This window comes from Physeter macrocephalus, chromosome 20, assembly GCF_002837175.3.
Source record: "Physeter macrocephalus isolate SW-GA chromosome 20, ASM283717v5, whole genome shotgun sequence".
Taxonomy (NCBI): domain Eukaryota; kingdom Metazoa; phylum Chordata; class Mammalia; order Artiodactyla; family Physeteridae; genus Physeter; species Physeter macrocephalus.
Window position 1 is genome coordinate 92403436 of NC_041233.1, and position 19370 is coordinate 92422805.

The 19370-nt window shown below is 39.9% G+C and overlaps 1 protein-coding gene across 2 annotated transcripts in view; it reads right to left on the minus strand.

Moving 5' to 3' along the window:
• Nucleotides 1–2137: 2137 nt before the first annotated feature.
• The window catches only part of UNC5D (unc-5 netrin receptor D), a 634719-nt gene continuing 617486 nt past the window's right edge, over nucleotides 2138–19370 (minus strand). For both annotated transcript variants that reach the window (XM_055081162.1, XM_024131459.3), the window contains 2 exons: nucleotides 14371–14549; nucleotides 2138–2342 (listed from right to left, as the gene is read on the minus strand). In XM_055081162.1, the coding sequence (XP_054937137.1) occupies nucleotides 2138–2342; nucleotides 14371–14549 (384 nt within the window). The remainder of the gene's footprint in view (nucleotides 2343–14370; nucleotides 14550–19370) is intronic.

A 19370-nucleotide genomic window follows, 5' to 3' on the forward strand; every position in this document is an offset into this window, starting at 1 on the left:
CTGTACTTTCTCTAAGTTCCTATTCAACAGTTTAATGCAGATTCTTTCTGCATTACCACCCATGCCAATCAACCCTCTGGTTTATTTGGGGTGCATGACCATCTACTTCCACTTCTATCTCAGAAATTATATCCCATCATTATGTTAAATGATTAACACTTTGATGCTTTCTGTCTTTTGCTCCCTAGAAGGAATAAACAAATTGAGTATACTAGCAAAAAGGGTATTTTCCTGATCTAGTTATGGTATTTTGAAAATATGCTCAACAGTTCTAAGAGGACTTGTTCGTTCTGTATAATATGCCTTTGGTTCCTGAGAAAAGCAAGGTGCTTTTTGAATTTCATGTAGCAAAGCCTTCCAGCAATTACAGGGGACCTTATATACCACACATTCATTAGAGAGAATGGCCAACACATTCAAGAGTTACTTCTTCAATGCCTTACCCAGGATACCATAAATTCAACCTATTTTAAGTCTTTTTCACTTAGGTGGAGATTCACAACATTTTTTTAAACATGGGATCTACAAAAACATTGTTTCAAAAGTTGATCACATCCCTACTGCCAAGTACTCCCTACCTCCGCCATTCCCTGACTATTTTTATTCTAATGGAGCCAACCTCTAAGTAGCTAATCAACCTTGTGGTGAATCTAGGTCCTTGACTTTGGTTGTCCTGATTCTGGACAGCTAATTAAAACATCCACCAAAAGATAATCAGGAGCAAATCTGTTCATCGGTAGTCTACCAGGACATCTTGTCAAAAGTGATGAAATAGGATAAAAGGTGGAGTGAAGTGTTAAGATGGGGGTCATGTATTATCTGTGGATTTCAATTCTCCACAGTATTGCTGCCTCTCATTTAAAATGTAAAACAATATATTAATGGTCCTGGAAAGAAAGCATACTTGGTGAGGTTGAATTATCAGAGCTTGAAGGCTCCCTGAACAATGCATATGGTTTCTGAGACATTGTGGTAGAGGTATTCCTCAGGTCTATGTACTCGGATATCATTTAGAGCAAAGACCATCTGCTAATTTCCCAAGAGGCAAAACGAGGATGACCTGTAGCCCCATGGAGAGATTTTGTGATAACATAGTACCAAAAGTCTAGAAAATTCAAGAACTGGATTGTGAAGGACAGTAAACCCCCTAATCCCTTCATAACGACTGCACTGGGGAACTAAATCAACGCCTGCATCCTAGAATAACAGCTTATTTGAGCCCTATGGCATCTGCAGTTCATGTTTCCTTGGACTTGATTTGACTTCCCTTGTCTCTAAATCTGTATGATAAACTGTGTTCTGATAGCTCTTGCAATTGGAGTGGCTTAGCTGGGAATAGAGAATGGTCCTGCTTTGAGTTAGAAAAAAAATAAATTTCCATATTGAAAAGTCTCTGCTCCTTGAAACCTTCCCCCTAGTGTAATGGGTAAGGAAGGGGAAGAAAGAATGTGGATAGATTTGGTCCTTGGAGAAAATGAAGGAGGGGTAGGTACGCTGCTAGAGCTAGCTTGTGATCTCTCTACCTCTTGATCTTGTTTCCATTAAGTGGCTAGGATAGATAGGGAATTGGTGCTGGTGTGGTGTACTCAGGTTCGAAATTCTAAATGCCCTCCTTGACGTTGTTGAAGTCCTACAGATGGGTTGGCAGCCGTGTTTCACTTCTAAAAGCCAGTTGACAATGATTGCCAGCATCCCGGATGCCAGTTGGTAGAAAACTCAGACAATCTGGTGCCAGAATCAGCTGGTCCTTTGGGGCACATCATTAAAAATCTGTTGCAAAACATGCACTTATTCAATCTCTGCCTTCCCAGCTTTGCTGTAGCTCATCTTTTCCCACAGTTACTTCTATCTAGATAAGCCCTCTCTTTCACCCTTGCCACTCCAAATCTGAGAAGTTCCTCAACTGTGAACCGGAGTGTGGCTTCAGAGGAGACACATATATTTAAGAGAGCTTGTACTTTTCCCTATTAACATATTTTACCTATATAAAATGCAGTTTCTTCAATCAGGGATGCTCACTGATTATAAATGAAGGCTGAATTCCCCAAATGCCACTGGGCAGAAAGCCGCCTCTTTCTTTCCCCTGTAAAGCAAGTGTCCCGAAGTTGGCCATCACTCTCTCATGAGAGGAAGTGGGCTAGAGTCCATTTTGCCTGCTGTAGCTGAAGTCGGCTTCATCGAGCTGGGATTCCTTAATGTTCGAGAGTTTCGTGTGTGTCCTCCCAATCTCTTCAAGGGCACAGGCCAGGGAGTCAAGGTCACCATCATGCTGATGACGAGCTTCCCACAGGTTCAAAATGACCGCAGACGGGCTACTTTGTGTAGCAAAATAAGATAAATTCCTGGACAGAGAGTTAAATAAACAAAATGACAAAATAAAAATAGAAATAAAGGAACAAATACAAATCACTATAAGGGAATTAAAAATGAATTGGAACAGATATTATTAAAATAGGAATAAAGAGCTCCGCTAAGGCAGGTCTGGGGACAGTCCAGTTTGTATCCCAACACTAAACTGAAACTGTACTTTGGAGGGTTACCAATGACATTCTTAATCCTCCATGTCTTTTCTTAGTCCTCACTTTCCTTGAGTTGTGTGTGTATACGTGTATGTGCGTTTCTCTCTTGAACACCCTCTTGAAAAGCTCTACTTCATTAGCTAATGTGATGATATAACTCATTCCTTTTTTTTTTTTTCCCCCCAAAGTATCTGACCCCTCTTTATGTCTCTCATGGTAAACCTAAGGGCTGTCAAAATTTTATCTGTGTCTTCTTGGGCTCATATACTAAATGGAGTAGTTATCAGCTCTAAGTGGACAGTGTCTAAGTCGGCATCTCCTGTCTTATAGGTTAATAATGAGCTAGTCACAGATCTTTGAATGACCTTGGGACTGCTCCAGTTAGATATAGCTTTCCACTTCCTCAGACTCGGTGCATCAGGAATCGATATACTCTCCAGGCCTCCTTGGCCCCCATTCTAACTATAACAAATATCCCAGTAATTACAACCATCCTTCTAATCTCTCACACTAGGACATTTATTTCTGAGTCTTCTCTTTGTTTCTTTTTGACAAACTCATCAGCTTCACTCTTCCTCTCCATTCATACTATTTGTATTTAATTTATGCTCTATCATTTTAAGGCTAAATTCCAGCAGAAGCCTTATAGCTCTTTATTTCTCCAAACTCTCTAATATACCTTGCATTCTATTTCATAAATCATCATGTATCTACTCCACTTGTTTTCAGTGCCTGCCTTGGTCTGGCCTCAAACTAGCTCTGGTAATGTATATATTTTTTCCCTCAATATTCTTTTCTCCTTTGAGCCATTAACACGGACTTAGGTAATACTTGTTCTTGCTTTCATCCAGTGTATTCTGTTCACTAGGAAGTACCCACTTTCCCTCTTTCCCCTCTGTTTATCAAGATCCTATACTCCTACAATGCCTGGATTGTAGATAATTCTCATGTCCTCTTCTCTCAAAGTAATTTATTTCTTTTCTCAACTCTTTTTATGCTTCTGCTTAAATTTTCATGTGAGTAAAATGCTTATATATTTCATGTGTGTGACCTCTGCCTTCTCAGTGTGATTGCAGACACCTGAAAGAGAAGGGTCATAGCTAATCATTTTCTGATTCTACAATAGCACTTATAATACTATGACAGGTATTTATTCCATATCCATCAACTGAGTAGTTGATTGCTAGGAGCTTGTTTCAGATGATATGGGATCTTCAGTGAAAACAAATGATAACCTTTTGGACAATAACTTTGATGAAGACTGAGACAACACAAAGGATTAAAAGGTCACAGTTTTTCACAGGTACTTTTGCAGCAGGGATAGAAATGTCACCTCTGGTAAAATTCTGATGAGTTGGAAAGATTTTCCAGAGTCAACCAAGAATTGCCTATTTTGAGGATGGTACAACTTTCCATCACCAGACTCAGCATATAATCACAAAGCAGACTCATGTAGCCAAGAGCAAGTGGAAGAGAAGACAAGCTTTTAAGGGCACGTTATCATTTACAAGCAACATACATACACACATAGTAATTCTGAGTGAATAAAGTGCTATTTTATTCAAAGGTCTTACGACACTACTTACAGCCAGTTGGTAGCCAAATAGCACAAATATCAGGGTACGTTATATGCTTTCCACTACATCTGAATCTTTAATTGAGAGAGGGAGAAGCCCAGCTTAAAACTATTCTCTGCAGTTTCTTTTCCTTTTATCTTTCCTTCCTTCTCCTCATCGCCACCCCCTCCATAGCTGGCCTTGGAATCAAATACAGTTATTTATTTCTACACTAATAGAAATGGCAAAGCAAATGTTGCTTCTGTAGTTGAAGGGATCCTAGTTCCTTTTATTCAAAACGTTGCTTTGAATACTGCCACTTCCTTTTAGTTGTAGGGAGCTGTTTGTGGGGAAAGTTGCTGTATCTCCAGGTCTATAAATAGATTGGTACACCCTAACCAATGTTCAGGCAGAATACAAACTGGAGGAATAGCTGAGAAAGAGGCAAAAACCGAGAGACTGTGAGTGGATTCTGGGTGGGCTGTGTGATAATGTCTTTCCATGTAATTTATGAGAATACTGACCATTGACACGCATTGTTTCCTGGAGTGGGGAAATAATTCTTTATGCTCTCCATTGTCGTTTCAAAAGAAAAATAATGCTGGCAAGCGCAACAAAAAGAAGCACAGTTTTCTCATATTGTTGAAGGTTTATATTTTGTATTTCCTACTGAACCACAGTGGACTAATATCTGTTGGAGTGACTGGATCCTTGTGATCCTATTAACCCCAAAGCTACCCTTTATTCTATACCAGGGGTTGACAAACTATTTCTTTAAAGGCCCAGACAGCAAGTATTTTTGACCGTAGGGGCCACATCTGGTCTCTGTAGCAGCTACTCAACTTTGCCATGGTAGTGTGAAATGGCCATAGACAATACATAAGTGAATGTGCATGTCTGTGTTCCAATAAAACTTTATTTAGAGACACTGAAATTTGAATGTCATACACTTTTCACACGTTACACCATATCTATCACTCTTGTTTTGTTTATCCTTCTGAAACCATTCTAGCTCTGGGGCTATAGAAAAGCAGGTGTTGGGCCAGATTTAGCACCTAGGTCATGGTGCTGACCATGTTCCATGTTGTCTTATTACCCAAACTAGATTTCCAGACATAGTAGCAATTTCAGAGAAGATGAGATTGAACTTTCATTTTGTGCTACATCTGAAAATAAGCACCTAGAGGGTGAAAGTTGCTGCGTCCTCAAGCTACATGTCCTGCCCCAAGCACTCTGAGACCTTTATCCTTGGTAACATTTGGGGAGCTTTGACATTTCAGGACATGAGGAGAAGATCTGAGCGTGAAAACGCAAAAGCAAAACTTTAGGAGAGGCATACAGACTATGTTTTGGAGGTTGTGATGAATCTTTGTCCCAACATGCTATTCAAAATATTCATGAATCCAGTTGCAGTATGAAGGTGTTTTAAGTGCACCTGCCTAGAGGAAGAAGAGCAGAGCTGGAGGATGACTCTTGCCAGCCACTTGGTTCTGAGAAGTCCTGCAAATGCCCTGATTTGTAGACTAGGCACCCAGGGCTACAGGAAGCTAAATGATCAAAGAGGCAGAAATAGAACTCTCCCTTGGCATGGATCTCTGAACATACTGTAGCAAGTGAAATGTGCTCCCCAAAGCATGTTCCAGATTGATGCTTTGAATTTACACAAGTACACTCGGCAACACACACAAATCTCAAATTCCACTTAATTTTAGTAAATACACGTAGGAGCGTATCAGCCTTATTAAAAAGGATTCAGTCAGCTTTGTGATAAACAGACATCCTATTAAACTGCACTTACTTGTCTACACCAGAAGAATTAATAGACAAAAGACACTAAAGTGCTAATGCTATAGGCTATTTCTCAAACATAGTTGGATTATTTTACTGCTTACATGTGTGCAAATGCATTATGATTTTTTTTGAAAATTGGTATACCCTGTATCCATTTTGGTTATCTCCATACCTCCCTTTTGAAATTATTTTGATCCCAATCTGTGTGACCCACTTCTCTTCATAATAATGCTGGTGCATTTGGACACCAGCAGGTAAATGCACACACAATTCAGGGAACATTGTTAATACTATAAAATAGAATTCATAGCAATAGTTGATTTCCTGAGTCTTTGATTTTTTTTTGTTTTTTTTTTGAAATGAATAAGGAACATTTGGCAAAAACAGTCATCTTGAAATTCAGGTGGACGGCTCAAAACAAAACAATTTTTTCTTTTCTCTTTGAAAAATGTTTAAAGAAGTAAATGTTTATTATGCTTGCCTTAGATGCTTCATATTGTTACTTCTTTATGCACTGAATCTTTTGTCATAGCCTTTTCAAATTCTGATCGACTGAGGTAATTCTGAAAAATAAGATTTATTTTTTTGTGGTTCATAAAGATGCTGCATACTGTGTACATAAGATTACTTACTCTCTAACTTTTCAGAATTTACTTTAGAATCATCCTATGTCTTAAGTTTATTTGTCCTGAGTCCTGTAGACTCGGTGACCCCATCTGTTTCTTTGGACCTCTCACTGAAAAAGTCCAGATAAACTAACAAACCACATGCTAAGACAGCTGAATAGATTTATCCATGTAAATTCATTGAGTAGTGATAGTTCATTAAGTTTAATTTCGTTTTGTTGAGCCTACATGCCTTCTATTCACCTGAGCCCCTGAGGAGTTGTTTTATTACTATGATTAATTTCTTCTTTCTGAGACTTCCTTATCTGCGCTGTCCCCCAGCCCAATTAAAATTCCATTCTTTATGTGGAAGCCAGGGCAGAATTGGGAACATGAATCTGTAGCAATTTCACTAGCTAGACAGAGGCCAACTTATAATGGTGTATATGGGTCAACCACCAAATTTTTATATAGAATCTCAGTTTTCAAAATACATCTTCAAATGAATGACCGCGTTAAACTAATAACGAAAATTAGGTTATTTCGAGAATTTCTGGAAATAGTTATTGTGCCATCTGTTTTCTTTTTTGGGTAGAAAGAGGAAGAGAGAATTGAGGACCATGATAAAATTCTGCCATGTAAGTCTTTATATACTGTTGCAATGCAGGGCTCATTTTACGGAAAGGAAAAGTGTCTAGGTGTCCAGTGTGAATTGAAAGATAGTTCCCTTTCTTTAGTACTTGAAAGCAGTATTCAAATACAAATGTCTTAGGGAATAGTAACATCTAAATCCTCAATCACTTAACAAAAAGATTAGATAACAGTAACTGAACGGGGGGCACAGGTCTGAGACTCTATCTGAGCCCTGGGGACATGCATGCCGGAAGAGCTACCAAGGGCACGTGCACGTGCGTGCTTAAAGCTGGAGTCTGCCTGCTTAGGGTCTTAGTTCTATCTGACTATGTGTGGCCTATAAGGGACTCCCTTTCATTCTGAATTCCAGATAACAAAGCTTTTATCTTAGTTACTCAGAGCCATGCTACCAGGGGGCTGACATGCCTATTTGAAAGCTGTAAGCTCTTCTTTGTAACTAATGGTGAGAATGAATTTCCTCTGTAATAAAACCTAGCAGGGGACCACATGTGCACTGCAGCCTAACATCCTTAGCACAAGAAGACGCCTCGTCCCAGGTACATGCCATACTTTCATTCAGAATTTAGGATGTCACCCAGCACTTCCAAGTACAAGGGAGCACTTGCACCTGTAACATTAAGACAGCAAGTATGTTTATATTCTATAAGCTGTTGCCATTTATATCTAAGTCAACTTTTTTTTTTTTTTTTTAAAAAAAGCATATTTGAAAAATATCTTCCTGGTAGGTTGGCAGCATAGAAAGTGAAAAATAAGTTAAGCTGCCTATAATAAATTGGGAGACATCACTACAAGAATGGTGCATAGTCCTACTGTATAGTACCAAATAGGGAACTGAAACATAGTCATAATGAAAAAAAAATTAATATCCCCGCTATCATCGTAATTGTCTCATTTAATGAAAGCCTCTTATGTGACCAAAACCAACCCTCCCTAATGGTTCTTTAAATGCAAATAGAAGAGAAAAGCCATTTATACTGGACAGCGGTAACTGGACCACAGCATAAGCATTTGGTCCATTCCTCAAGCTTTCATCCCCAAACTTCATCCTCACTGGGTACTCAACAAACAGCAGAACAGCTTTCAGGATAACGCAAGTCTGTTTCCTTTCCTAAAGAATAAGCAAAAGATGCTTGCCTTTATGTCACCTGTGCCTTCAAAAGAAAGGAAGCTGGTATGGGGAACCCAAAAGGAAAAGATACAGGCAGTTGAAAACATGCTGAGTTCCACTCTGCCGTGCCCTAAAGGCGGTACATTAATTCTTCTGGGCCAATTAATTTGGCAGTAAAATTCCCCTCATAGTTCTTCCTTTTGCCTATTTCATTATCTGGCTCCTGAAAGGGACTAGCAAGGATTCTTCCTTCTTTGGAAAATGTATGTTAGCCCTGGAGCCTTCAGGACCCCCTGTGAGTCGCCAAACAGGAATAAAACCAGTTGTAGACTCTTGTTTTCAATTCTCCAGTTTCATTCCTGATAAGGCTCTGATAACTTCTCATATCTGGCAATGAAAACTGCAAAATCAAATGTTAACTTTTCTTTGAATTGGGATATAGCATAGAAAAATACGTCTCATTTAATGTTCAATAACGTTGAGACATTTTCAAGAATCCTGAGGGTAACGGAGAATGACCACTATTTGTTCCAAGAGAAAAGACCAGAGTGCTAATCCTGAAGGGGGAAAGGGAGAAATACTGATACCTTTCCTTTTGCAAAATACTCAATGTGTTTCAATAAAACCTCACAAATAATCTCAAAGAAATAGTTAAGCACTTTATTAAAGGACTCTCTAATGAATTAGGCAAAATCCTTCCCATAATTTGATTTTCTCAAACTATGAAAACATCACATCCAGGGATTGTGACTTTGTCAGCTTTTCCAGGTCTCTTTGAGACAGACCCGTGAAGCGGATTATTTCGGCTATAAAGGGGCTTGGGCATGTCCATCTTTTCTGAAAACTACATTAGCTTAAAGGAGGGAAACCTAGTCCTTCAAAGACCAATGCAGACTCGCCCCTTGTCACCACCCCTTGCAGCTTAGAGTGGGAGGGCGACTTTGGTTCTCTTGGAGGGATAGAAACAGTTTCTCTCCCTTATTGCCTTTAGGAGAAACACCTGCCACTTATAAACCATATACAGTTTGTTCATGGCTAAAATGGCCCTAGGCTGCTTTCAGATTCATATTACTAGGCAGTTTCATGAGTCCCTAACTTAAATGAAATGAAGCCTGAACACCCACCACTTGGCTGTGTTGGGTCCCTCTGGCTTCACACTGAGGGCTCTTCAAATCCAGACTCTGCACAAGTCCATCGGGCCAGAACGAGAAAATCTGATTTGAGCTTTATCATATTTTGCCTCCAAGGATCTGTGTAATGAATGCTATCTTCCTGTGCATTAATTCGCCTTAGAAGAGTCATGAGTATTGTTTTTTGGAAATGGCAGCCTCACATCCATTTTTATTATTTAAAGGTTAGGATGTGTTTTCTAGCCTCTAGTCTGCAGAGCCCAGACAGCTTCATTTGGTGTAATCCTAGCAAATCCCAAAACACAAGAGTGAAAATATCTAGTCTCATGGGTCCCTGAGTGACCACCCTTGGTGGTCTGCCTGTGAAGCAGGCATTCTGTATATATTTTGTAATCACTTTCTCTCTCTTTTTTCCTCCTCCTTCCTTCACCCCAAAAGAAAGCTGGCCCCGGGACTTCCACTTTTAGTGAATTCTCAAGAGTTACTCAGAGACAGATTAATAAACTGTCTTGCGACCTTCCTCTGTCCTTTCCCACTGTCCTCTGGCCATTTCACTGTTCCTGTGTATCCAATTAAGAGGGCGGACTGAGGGAATAAAAGGATTTGACCTCAACGTGAGACGATTCTGCTTCTCATTAGAGGTCCTGTTAAAAGATTTGGTGGAAAAACAAGTTACTGTAGCACCGCTGTTCAGCCATGAAGTTCGAGAAATTTCATTTGCTCATGATTTCTATACCATCACCCAAAAACATTAACATCCAAAATACATTTGAACTATTTTACCCAGCTGACCAATAATAAATATGTTTCTCTGGCAATGCTTACGCAGTTTCAAACAAGTGTACTATTATGAGAAACTGTTAATAAGGTGTGGTTCATCTACTCCTTTCCATCTTGGAATCCCTTCTTCCATTTTGGCACTTCCCTTCTCCTCATCCTCTTGTATCTCATGCACTTTATCCAGCATCTGTTCCCACGGCAACTTGGTCAAGCTGGCTATGTTTTCACAAGGGTTTCTGGAATATGAAAATCATGAGGCCTTAAAGAAGAATGATCCCACAATAGTAGAATTTCAGGTACTGAAAGATAGGAATCCTCCACAGTGTCAGCCATGTAACCTGCTCTCTTTTGAGACCAACTTTCAAAATCCTTTGACACTTATTCAATTCTATTAGGAGGCAAGTTTTTAAGGTCAAGTATACTATCCAAAGAAAAAGTTCATGTCATTCATTCAAGACAAATTTCTTGAACTTCCCCGAACTAGATAGTACTATCTAGGTATGTCTAACTGTAATTAAAAAAATAAAGAAGTATCATAAAAATACAAAGTGCTATGGAAGTTTAGATATGGAAGATTACTTCTAGCTGAAGCAGTTAGTTTCTGATATTATTTAGTGTGTTTAGTTCTCGGCAAAGCTCCCCACCATCTACTCCTACGTGATCAACTCTTTATTAGTCCTACCTACCTACCAATCACCTGTGACCAAGAGCATGGAAGAGAGTTATTGCAGCTGGATTTGTAGAATAAATGTGCAATCTCAGCTCTAAAATGCAGCAAGTATGGACTCTGAGTCAGTTTGCCCACAGAAACTGTAATTGCAACTGTTAACTATGACATTCTTTGCTAGGCTGTGTGCCTTATTTATCATAATCCATACGCCAAGCAAGTGCAAAGCCACCTGCGTTGCTGCCTTAAGCGCACCCACTGACATGTCTCATATTCTAAGCCTTTAACTTCCTATTTCATGTATCTTTCTCTCCTATTCAGATCTAAGTAGAAACTTGTTAGGCAGAAAGGCAAATTATCATCAGGGACATTTGCATTTACCGAAAGGAGGAGAACATTTTCACTGGCAACACGATAACAGTGAATGCTTCCTTGCACTCCCTTTAAAAATGCTTCCTTCATGGTCTGAGGGCTGTTGCTTTACTAGCTTTTCACTTTTGGAAATTGAAGGGAAGGGGAGAGTCAGGTAAAGGTGCTGTCACAAGATCAAGGTAGGTGAATTCCCTAATGGAAGACCGACTCTATGCTTTGTGATCATCTTTCTCTCGTGATCCCAGGGTTGATGAAATCTCAAGCCAACCAACAGCTTTCTTACCCAATAATACCGGCACATTGACAACGTCAGATTTCTGTGTTTTAACACACATCAATGATCACATTAGCGACTGATGATTATGTAGTATAATAAGTACTATATTATTTGTAGCCCTAAGAGAGCAAGACCAGTGATTTGGGATTACACAATAAGAAGTTGTGACAAATTACATCTGAAAATCTCCTTCATCTCTGTCCCATATGTTTCCTCCCATGTAGGAGAAGATACATTTCTGCTACAGTAGTGAAAACGTATAACGAACTTGACAATTTCTGCAGAATGAGAATTAGCTAACATGGTGCGAGGTGATTTTCCATCATCTTTCTCTTTTGGCTTCTCTGAATATCTATCTTCGTGGCCATCTCTGCCGGAACAACACCAGCTTGCAGAAAGGGGCCTTATCCTGTGCCTTAGCTTAGCCTCAGGTGTAACTCTGACTGCAGCAACAGGTCCTGTGAAAGTTTTACTAAATAAGAGCAGACTCCTTTAAATGAGGGGTCAGCAGACTATGTACTGTAGGCCAAATACATTGCCTCCTCTTGTAAATAATGTTTATTGGGACACAGCCCGCCTGTTTGTTTAGATATTTCCCGTGGCTGCTCTCACACCGCAGAAGCAGAGTTGAATAATTGGTGAGTAGTTGCAATAGATCATATATGGCCTAAACTATTTACTGTCTCTGGTTCTTTAACAGAAAAAAGCCTGCTAACCCCTAGTTTGAATCGTTCTTACTCCATAATGAGACAACTATTGGAGAGGTAAGCTAGAGAATAAAGAGGAAGGACATGCCATTCACTGAAGTTGAATATGGAAGCTAAATAAGGTTTAAAGATTAAACCTTATTTAAATACAAAGATTCCGTGCATTCACGCTATTCTAACTTGCTATTAATTGCGAACATTTCAAAGGGACTAACTAACATTTATTTAAAATGGACAGTTTCTTAGAACCATGTTTGAAACTTTCCATAAAGTAGGTTGTTTGAATTTTGTATACTAAGGACGTTTAGGCTTTCCTGGAGAGAGGGGTCTGAGGGAGAAACAAAAGCAAGCAAAAACAAACAGGCATATCAAATGGTTGCCTTTTTTTGACCCCGACATTGGAGGGGACGAGCGTGCTCCTGTGTAGCTATTTACTGCTCATTAGAGCCCAGACACAAAAGGACGCTAACCTTAGTCTCCCAGTTTGAAATGCGTTTTCCCTACTGTGCAAGGTCAGAAACTGACGGCTTTGGAGGCAACCTGTGTAGTTCTCGTATGTTTACTGTAAGTGGAGAATAAAATGAGCAAGGCAGGAACATGCACATGCTTCTTTAACAAATTAATGCCAGCATCCATGGGTAGGTAGGTATTTTGTGGCAATTATTTTCTTGTAAGTGGTGAATTAAAAATCATCAACTCTTATTGCCAGAATGGATTAGAGAATTAATGTAGTTTGAAGTCTATGAATTGCATCTGTAGAAAAAGTAACACAGGGATGGTAAGTGACGTGTTTGGGCGGACTGGTATTAGCTGTAGAATCAGGGCTGCCGTACAGAGCTTCTGAGTCCCTGCTCACCGTTCATTTTTCTTTCTTGAGACCAAATTCTGTCCTCTGGCTTAGTTTTTCGTTCTTGTCCCCGGGCTGATCAGAAAGTGAACCTGACACAGTCACGGTGTTCATAGGTTATACATGACACATCTCATCCTTTATCAAAGTTGCTGGGAAAAATTCAACCTAATTTCTTTTTCCCCCCATACACTCAGACATTTTTGTATTCTCTCATTTTCACTCTCTGCCTTTTTCAAGAATGTGTTCTTCTGGGGCCCGCCTGTCTGTAAATTCCATTTTCTCTTACAGCCATGCCTTCTCTCTTGATTTTCCTCTCTGAGTCTGACTGCTTTCTAGTTGGGCCCTTCGTTCTTGGCTTCTGGATCCCCTTTTGAAACAGGGAGCAGCCCTCTATCCTTTCTTGGCAGACATCTACCTTCCTTTCAGAGAAGAAAGAGTCAGGTAGGATGTCTGTGAAAACAAAGAACAAAAAAAAAAGTGGAAATGACAGAGTAAGCCAAACAGTGAGAAAAATAAGGCTTTGTCTCAAAAGAAAAAAAAAAGTACCAAAGGAAAGGGAAGGAAAAGGGTGCTGGGAAAACTTGTTCTCTTTTTATTCTGGGGTTTGCGGGGGGGGGGGGGGTTAGTGAGAGAGGAGATCCTATTTGTCGATGCCTTTTCCCCACCAGTCATCCCTCAAGCTGAGCCCTAACTGGCCTCCCCATCAGTGCTGCTCTGAATAGCATCACCCCTGCTTTTTCTCATCAAAGTACGAGCGCCCACTATGAATCTCTCTATTCTCCGTTCACCTCAGCCGCAACAGTAGCCCAGTAATGAATAGTGTCGGTTTAAGCAGCAGACTTTTGCTTGTTTAATGCCCTCTGCCTTCAGACCTGAGAGGTATCATCTCAAACTTCCTTTTTTATATTCACGTACCCACTTCTTCAGGCTGAGCATATCCTTATTAGGGGTTAAATAACACTTAAGGTTACCCGATGGGAGGGAGGAGGTGGGAGAAACTTGCTTCTTTGTTTCTCCATCACTGTCTCAAGACTCTGGGATCCCTCACCAGCACCAAGATGACAAAGTCTAAACCTCCGTTATGGTGGCCCAATTAGCAAACCTGGAGATGGGACCAGGACTAAAGTAGGACTTTTCCGTAACGTCCCCAAAGGCAGAGTAGGGTGGCGGGAAGGGCCACGCACTGTGTCATATTTTTGCTCTTTTCCCACTTCCTTGTCCAGATTTCACATGAAATACAGCCAGAGAAATCCATAAAGATATCAGGGCCTGGAAACCACGTGGATACACCCACCCCATTTTATTTTTCAAGCTCTTTTAGTAAAATCCTCTTTTTGAAGTTGCCCCCAATTACCTGTTGATGCTGTTTTTCTGTGCTAACATCTGCCAGTCCTTGCCTTTGGCATTGGGGGTGTCAAATGTAGCACAAATCCTCTGTCTGATGGAGTAGGGAATTTTGAAGGCTTTGGGGCCAGTCTGTGCAGGGAAAGTGCTGTCCTCTTGTGCAAAGAAAGTGATGGTCTCTCTTTCATTCTATAAACAAAATAAGGAAAGCAGGATCAGATCTAAGTAGAAGCCTTACTGGTCAACCCTTTTATTTTTTTAAGAAAAGTTGCGTTAACACACATGCAAAAAATGCTTGCCTGTTGTGATGGAGTCTATAAAATACACTGACAAGTTCCCCTCTCTTCTAAAATAGTAAATAATGTCTCTAGTAGCCTAGGAAACCGTGTACTGGAGCTTTAGAAAAGCCTCTTCCACTCAGGGGAGTCACAATCTTCAGCTTCCTACATCCAAGGAGGTGTCAGGTGAGAGCAGAATTAGATTTTTTTTTAATTCTCAAAAAAAAAAAAATTCTAGGATCAGTAGGAAGAAGCTACCAGATGACAGATTTCAGTTCACTGTAAGGAGACCTTCTGAGAGTCAGAGCTGATCAGAGAAGAATGCGCTGATCAAAGGAGCTGGCTGGGAAGCCACGTGTCAGGAAAGCTACAAAGGGGACCTGATTGTATGTTGATCATTTTCAAGTTTGTGTTTCTCCCAGGCCTCAAGTGTGATTCTGTAGTAAATATTTTGGTTTTGTTTCAGAATTAAATGGCTTTTGTAAAATGGGAGGCAGCCACGAGTCAGCGATGAGACCTGGACTAGTCAGCGGAGTGCTGCAGGCTGGAGAGCTTCTGCCTGCTGTCTGCCCACTCTTCTGACTTAAGAGCTGTCCAGTGAGGATTAGTTACACATCATAACAATTAGATCATCACATCCAATGTGAAATCACACATCCATCCATCATATCAGAATAGTTGCTGAAAGTTTATATGGACTAACAGAATTTTAAGGCTTGAAAGGTAGCTGAATCACTCCTGTGATTATGATGGGATACAAGGCAAAAGGGATTCTGCAAGTCCCTAATCAGTTGACTATGCATTGATGAAGAGAGATTTTTCCGGGGCGGACCTGACCTAATCAAGTGGCTCTTAAAAGAGGGAAGATGCAGCTCCTATCTGGAGGTATCTCTCCTGCTGGCCTGGAAGAAAGCAAATAGCCACGCTGTGAACTGCCTATGGTTGGGGGTGGGAGGGGGTGAAGCTAGGAACTGAGGGTGTCCCCTAGGAGCTGAGAGTGAGCCCTGTCCGACAGCCAGCAAGAAATAGGCGACTTCAGTCCTACAGCCACAAGGACCTGAATTTGTCAACAACCCTAATAAATTTGGGGACAAACCTCTGAGCTCCAGATGAGAAAGTACTGCTGCCACCACCACCTTGACCTCAGCCTTGTGAGATCCTGATCAGAGAACCCAGTTAGGCCATGCCTAGACTCCTGCCCTCAAAAAATGTGGGACAATAGCGGGTGTTGTTTTTTTCTGATAGATTTGTGGTAATTTGTTATGCAAGAGAAGAAAACTAATGCAAAGGGAAATTAAAACACAAATCTGAGGTCGGGTTAAGGGACTAGTTAGCACTGTTTAAACCTCAAGAAACTATCCTTTGCGTTAGGAACTTGTCGACTTGGGCTGTCCTTTAAGTCAACACATGCCCTTCCTGAACTGCCCCTGTGAGCTTCCCCTGATGTTTTTCTGCCCTTTACGCATCTCCTTCTGTGGACACCACAGCCATGGAAGCCCTTCTTGGCTAGTGTCCAGGCTCATGGAGCTATAAGCCTTCAGACTTGGTGTGTCTTACATCTTCAAAAATCTGTTAATTGAGGAAACTAGTTCATGCAAAGATCTTATTACTGAATGATAATGTGTTTTGTCTTTCTGTAACCATTTAACACAGTTACATATGGGGGGATGTTTTGGAAACACAATGCCTTAACCCAGTATTCCCACAGGGTATCTCGGAAGATGTTCCAAGAAAGAGCAGTCACATGGTCAAATACTTTTGGAGAAATGCTGCACGTTATATCTTACTCTTGGAACTTCAAAGTACATGTTATCAGATTAAACAGATTCTACTTACTGGTTTTAGTTCTATTCCCTGGACTATTATAGAACAACACTCGTCAAAATTCTTCCAGTTTTGGAGGTTAGGATGGACTAACAGAAAAAGTGTGGTTTGCAGAGTCAGAAATATCTTGCTTTGGAGTATAAGTTTACATTTCATAGCTCAGTGACCTTGGATGCTACAGGACTTCCCTCAGCCTCAATTTCCTAATCAGTCTTTGACATTTTTTATAGACTCCACAGGGGTTATAAACTTTGGTTAGAAGTTACCCAGGTAATTGGTGCCATAGCTAAAACTAGAAATCCGATACCCTAATACCTTTACCAGGACTCAGTTCGCTACATCACCCTGCATCAAGACAAGTACCAAAAATCCACAGAGCAGAGTGGTTCAGAAAAATGCGCTCTGAGTGATATTAGCATTGTATTTCAAGAATTAAGAGTAGTAGAGCTTCATGGAGGAGGCATTTGAGTTGACCTTGAAGGATGGGTAGCATCCTTTTTGGCAGAGTAGTCAATTCCTTTCTTTTTTTTTGCCTTTATTTTATATATTTATATATTTATATAATATATTATATAATTATATTTATATATTATTTTATACAGCAAGTTCTTATTATCTATTTTATACATATTAGTGTATTATGTCAACCCCAGTCTCCCAATTCATCCCCCCCACTTTACCCCCTTGGTGTCCATACCTTCTCTACATCTGTGTCTCTGTTTATACCTTGCAAGCCAGTTCATCTGTACCATTTTTCTAGATTCCACATATATGTGTTAGCATACAGTATTTGTTTTTCTCTTTCTGACTTACTTCACTCTGTATGACACTCTCTAAGTCCATCCACGTCTCTACAAATGACCCGGTTTCGTTCCTTTTTATGGTTGAGTAATATTCCATTGTATATATGTACCACATCTTCTTTATCCATTCGTCTGTCGATGGACATTTAGGTTGCTTTCATGACCTGGCTATTGTAAACAGTGCTGTAATGATCACTGGGGTGAATGTGTCTTTTTGAATTATGGTTTCCTCTGGGTATATGCTCAGTAGTGAGATTGCTGGGTCATATGGTAGTTCTATTTTTAGTTTTTTAAGGAATCTTCATACTGTTCTCCATAGTGGCTGTATCAATTTACATTCCCACCACCAGTGCAAGAGGGTTCCCTTTTCTCCACACCCTCTCCAGCATTTGTTGTTTGTAGATTTTCTGATGATGCCCATTCTAACGGGTGTGAGGTGATACCTCATTGTAGTTTTGATTTGCATTTCTCTAATAATTAGTGATGTTGAACAGTTTTCATGTGCTTTTGGCCATCTGTATGTCTTCTTTGGAGAAATGTCTATTTAGGCCTTCTGCCCATTTTTGGATTGGGTTGTTTGCTTTTTTCATATTGAGCTGCATGAGCTGTTTATATATTTTGGAGATTAATCCTCTGATTCATTTGCAAATATTTTCTCCCATTCTGAGTGTTGTCTTTTCGTTTTGTTTATAGTTTCCTTGGTTGTGCAAAAGCTTTTAAGTTTCATTAGGTCCCATTTGGTTATTTTCGTTTTTATTTCCATTACTCTAGGAGGTGGGTCAAAAAAGATCTTGCTGTGACTTATGTCAAAGAGTGTTCTTCCTATGTTTTCCTCTTTAGGTGTGTGGGTTTATCCCTGGGCTTTCTATCCTGTTCCATTGATCTATGTTTCTGTTTTTCTGCCAGTACCATATTGTCTTGATTACTGTAGCTTTGTAGTATAGTCTGAAGTCAGGGAGTCTGATTCCTCCAGCTCCATTTATTTCCCTCAAGACTGCTTTGGCTCTTTGGGGTCTTCTGTGTCTCCATACAAATTTTAAGATTTTTTGTTCTAGTTCTGTAAAAAATGCCACTGGTAATTTCATAGGGATTGCATTGAATCTGTAGATTGCTTTTGGGAGTACAGTCATTTCACAATTTTGATTCTTCCAATCCAAGAACATGGTATAGCTCTCCATCTGTTTGTGGCATCTTTGATTTCTTTCATCAGTGTCTTATAATTTTCTGAGTACAGTCTTTTACCTCCTTAGGTAGGTTTATTCCTAGGTATTTTATTTTTTTGTTGCAATGGTGAATGGGATCGTTTCCTTAATTTCTCTTTCTGATCTTTTGTTGCTAGTGTATAGAAATGCAAGAGATTTCTGTGCATTAATTTTGTATCCTGCAACTTTACCAAATTCATTGATTAGCTACAGTAGTTTTCTGGTGGCATCTTTAGGATTCTCTGTGTATCATGTCATCTGCAAACAGTGACAGTTTTACTTCTTCTTTTCTGATTTGTATTCCTTTTATTTCTTTTTCTTCTCTGATTGCCATGGCTAGGACCTCAAAAGCTACGTTGAATAACAGTGGTGAGAGTGGGCATCCTTGTCTTGTTCCTGATCTTAAAGGAAATGCTTTCAGTTTTTCACCATTGAGAATGATGTTTGCTGTGGGTTTGTTGTATATGGCCTCTATTATGTTTAGGTGGGTTCCCTCTATGCCCACTTTCTGGAGCGTTTTTATCATAAATGGGTGCTGAATTTTGTCAAAAGCTTTTTCTGCATCTATTGAGGTGATCATTTGGCTTTTATTCTTCAGTTTGTTAATACGGTGTATCACATTGATTGATTTGCATATACTGAAGAATCTTTGCATCCCTGGGGTAAATCCCACTTGATCGTGATGTATGATCCTTTTAATGTGTGATTGGATTCTGTTTGCTAGTATTTTGTTGAGGATTTTTGAATCTATACACATCAGTGATATTGGCCTGTAATTTTCTTTTATTGCAGTATCTCTGTCTGGCTTTGGTATCTGGGTTATGGTGGCATCATAGAATGAGTCTGGGAGTGTTCCTTCCTCTGCAATTTTTTGGAAGAGTTTGAGAAGAGTTTGTTGGAAGA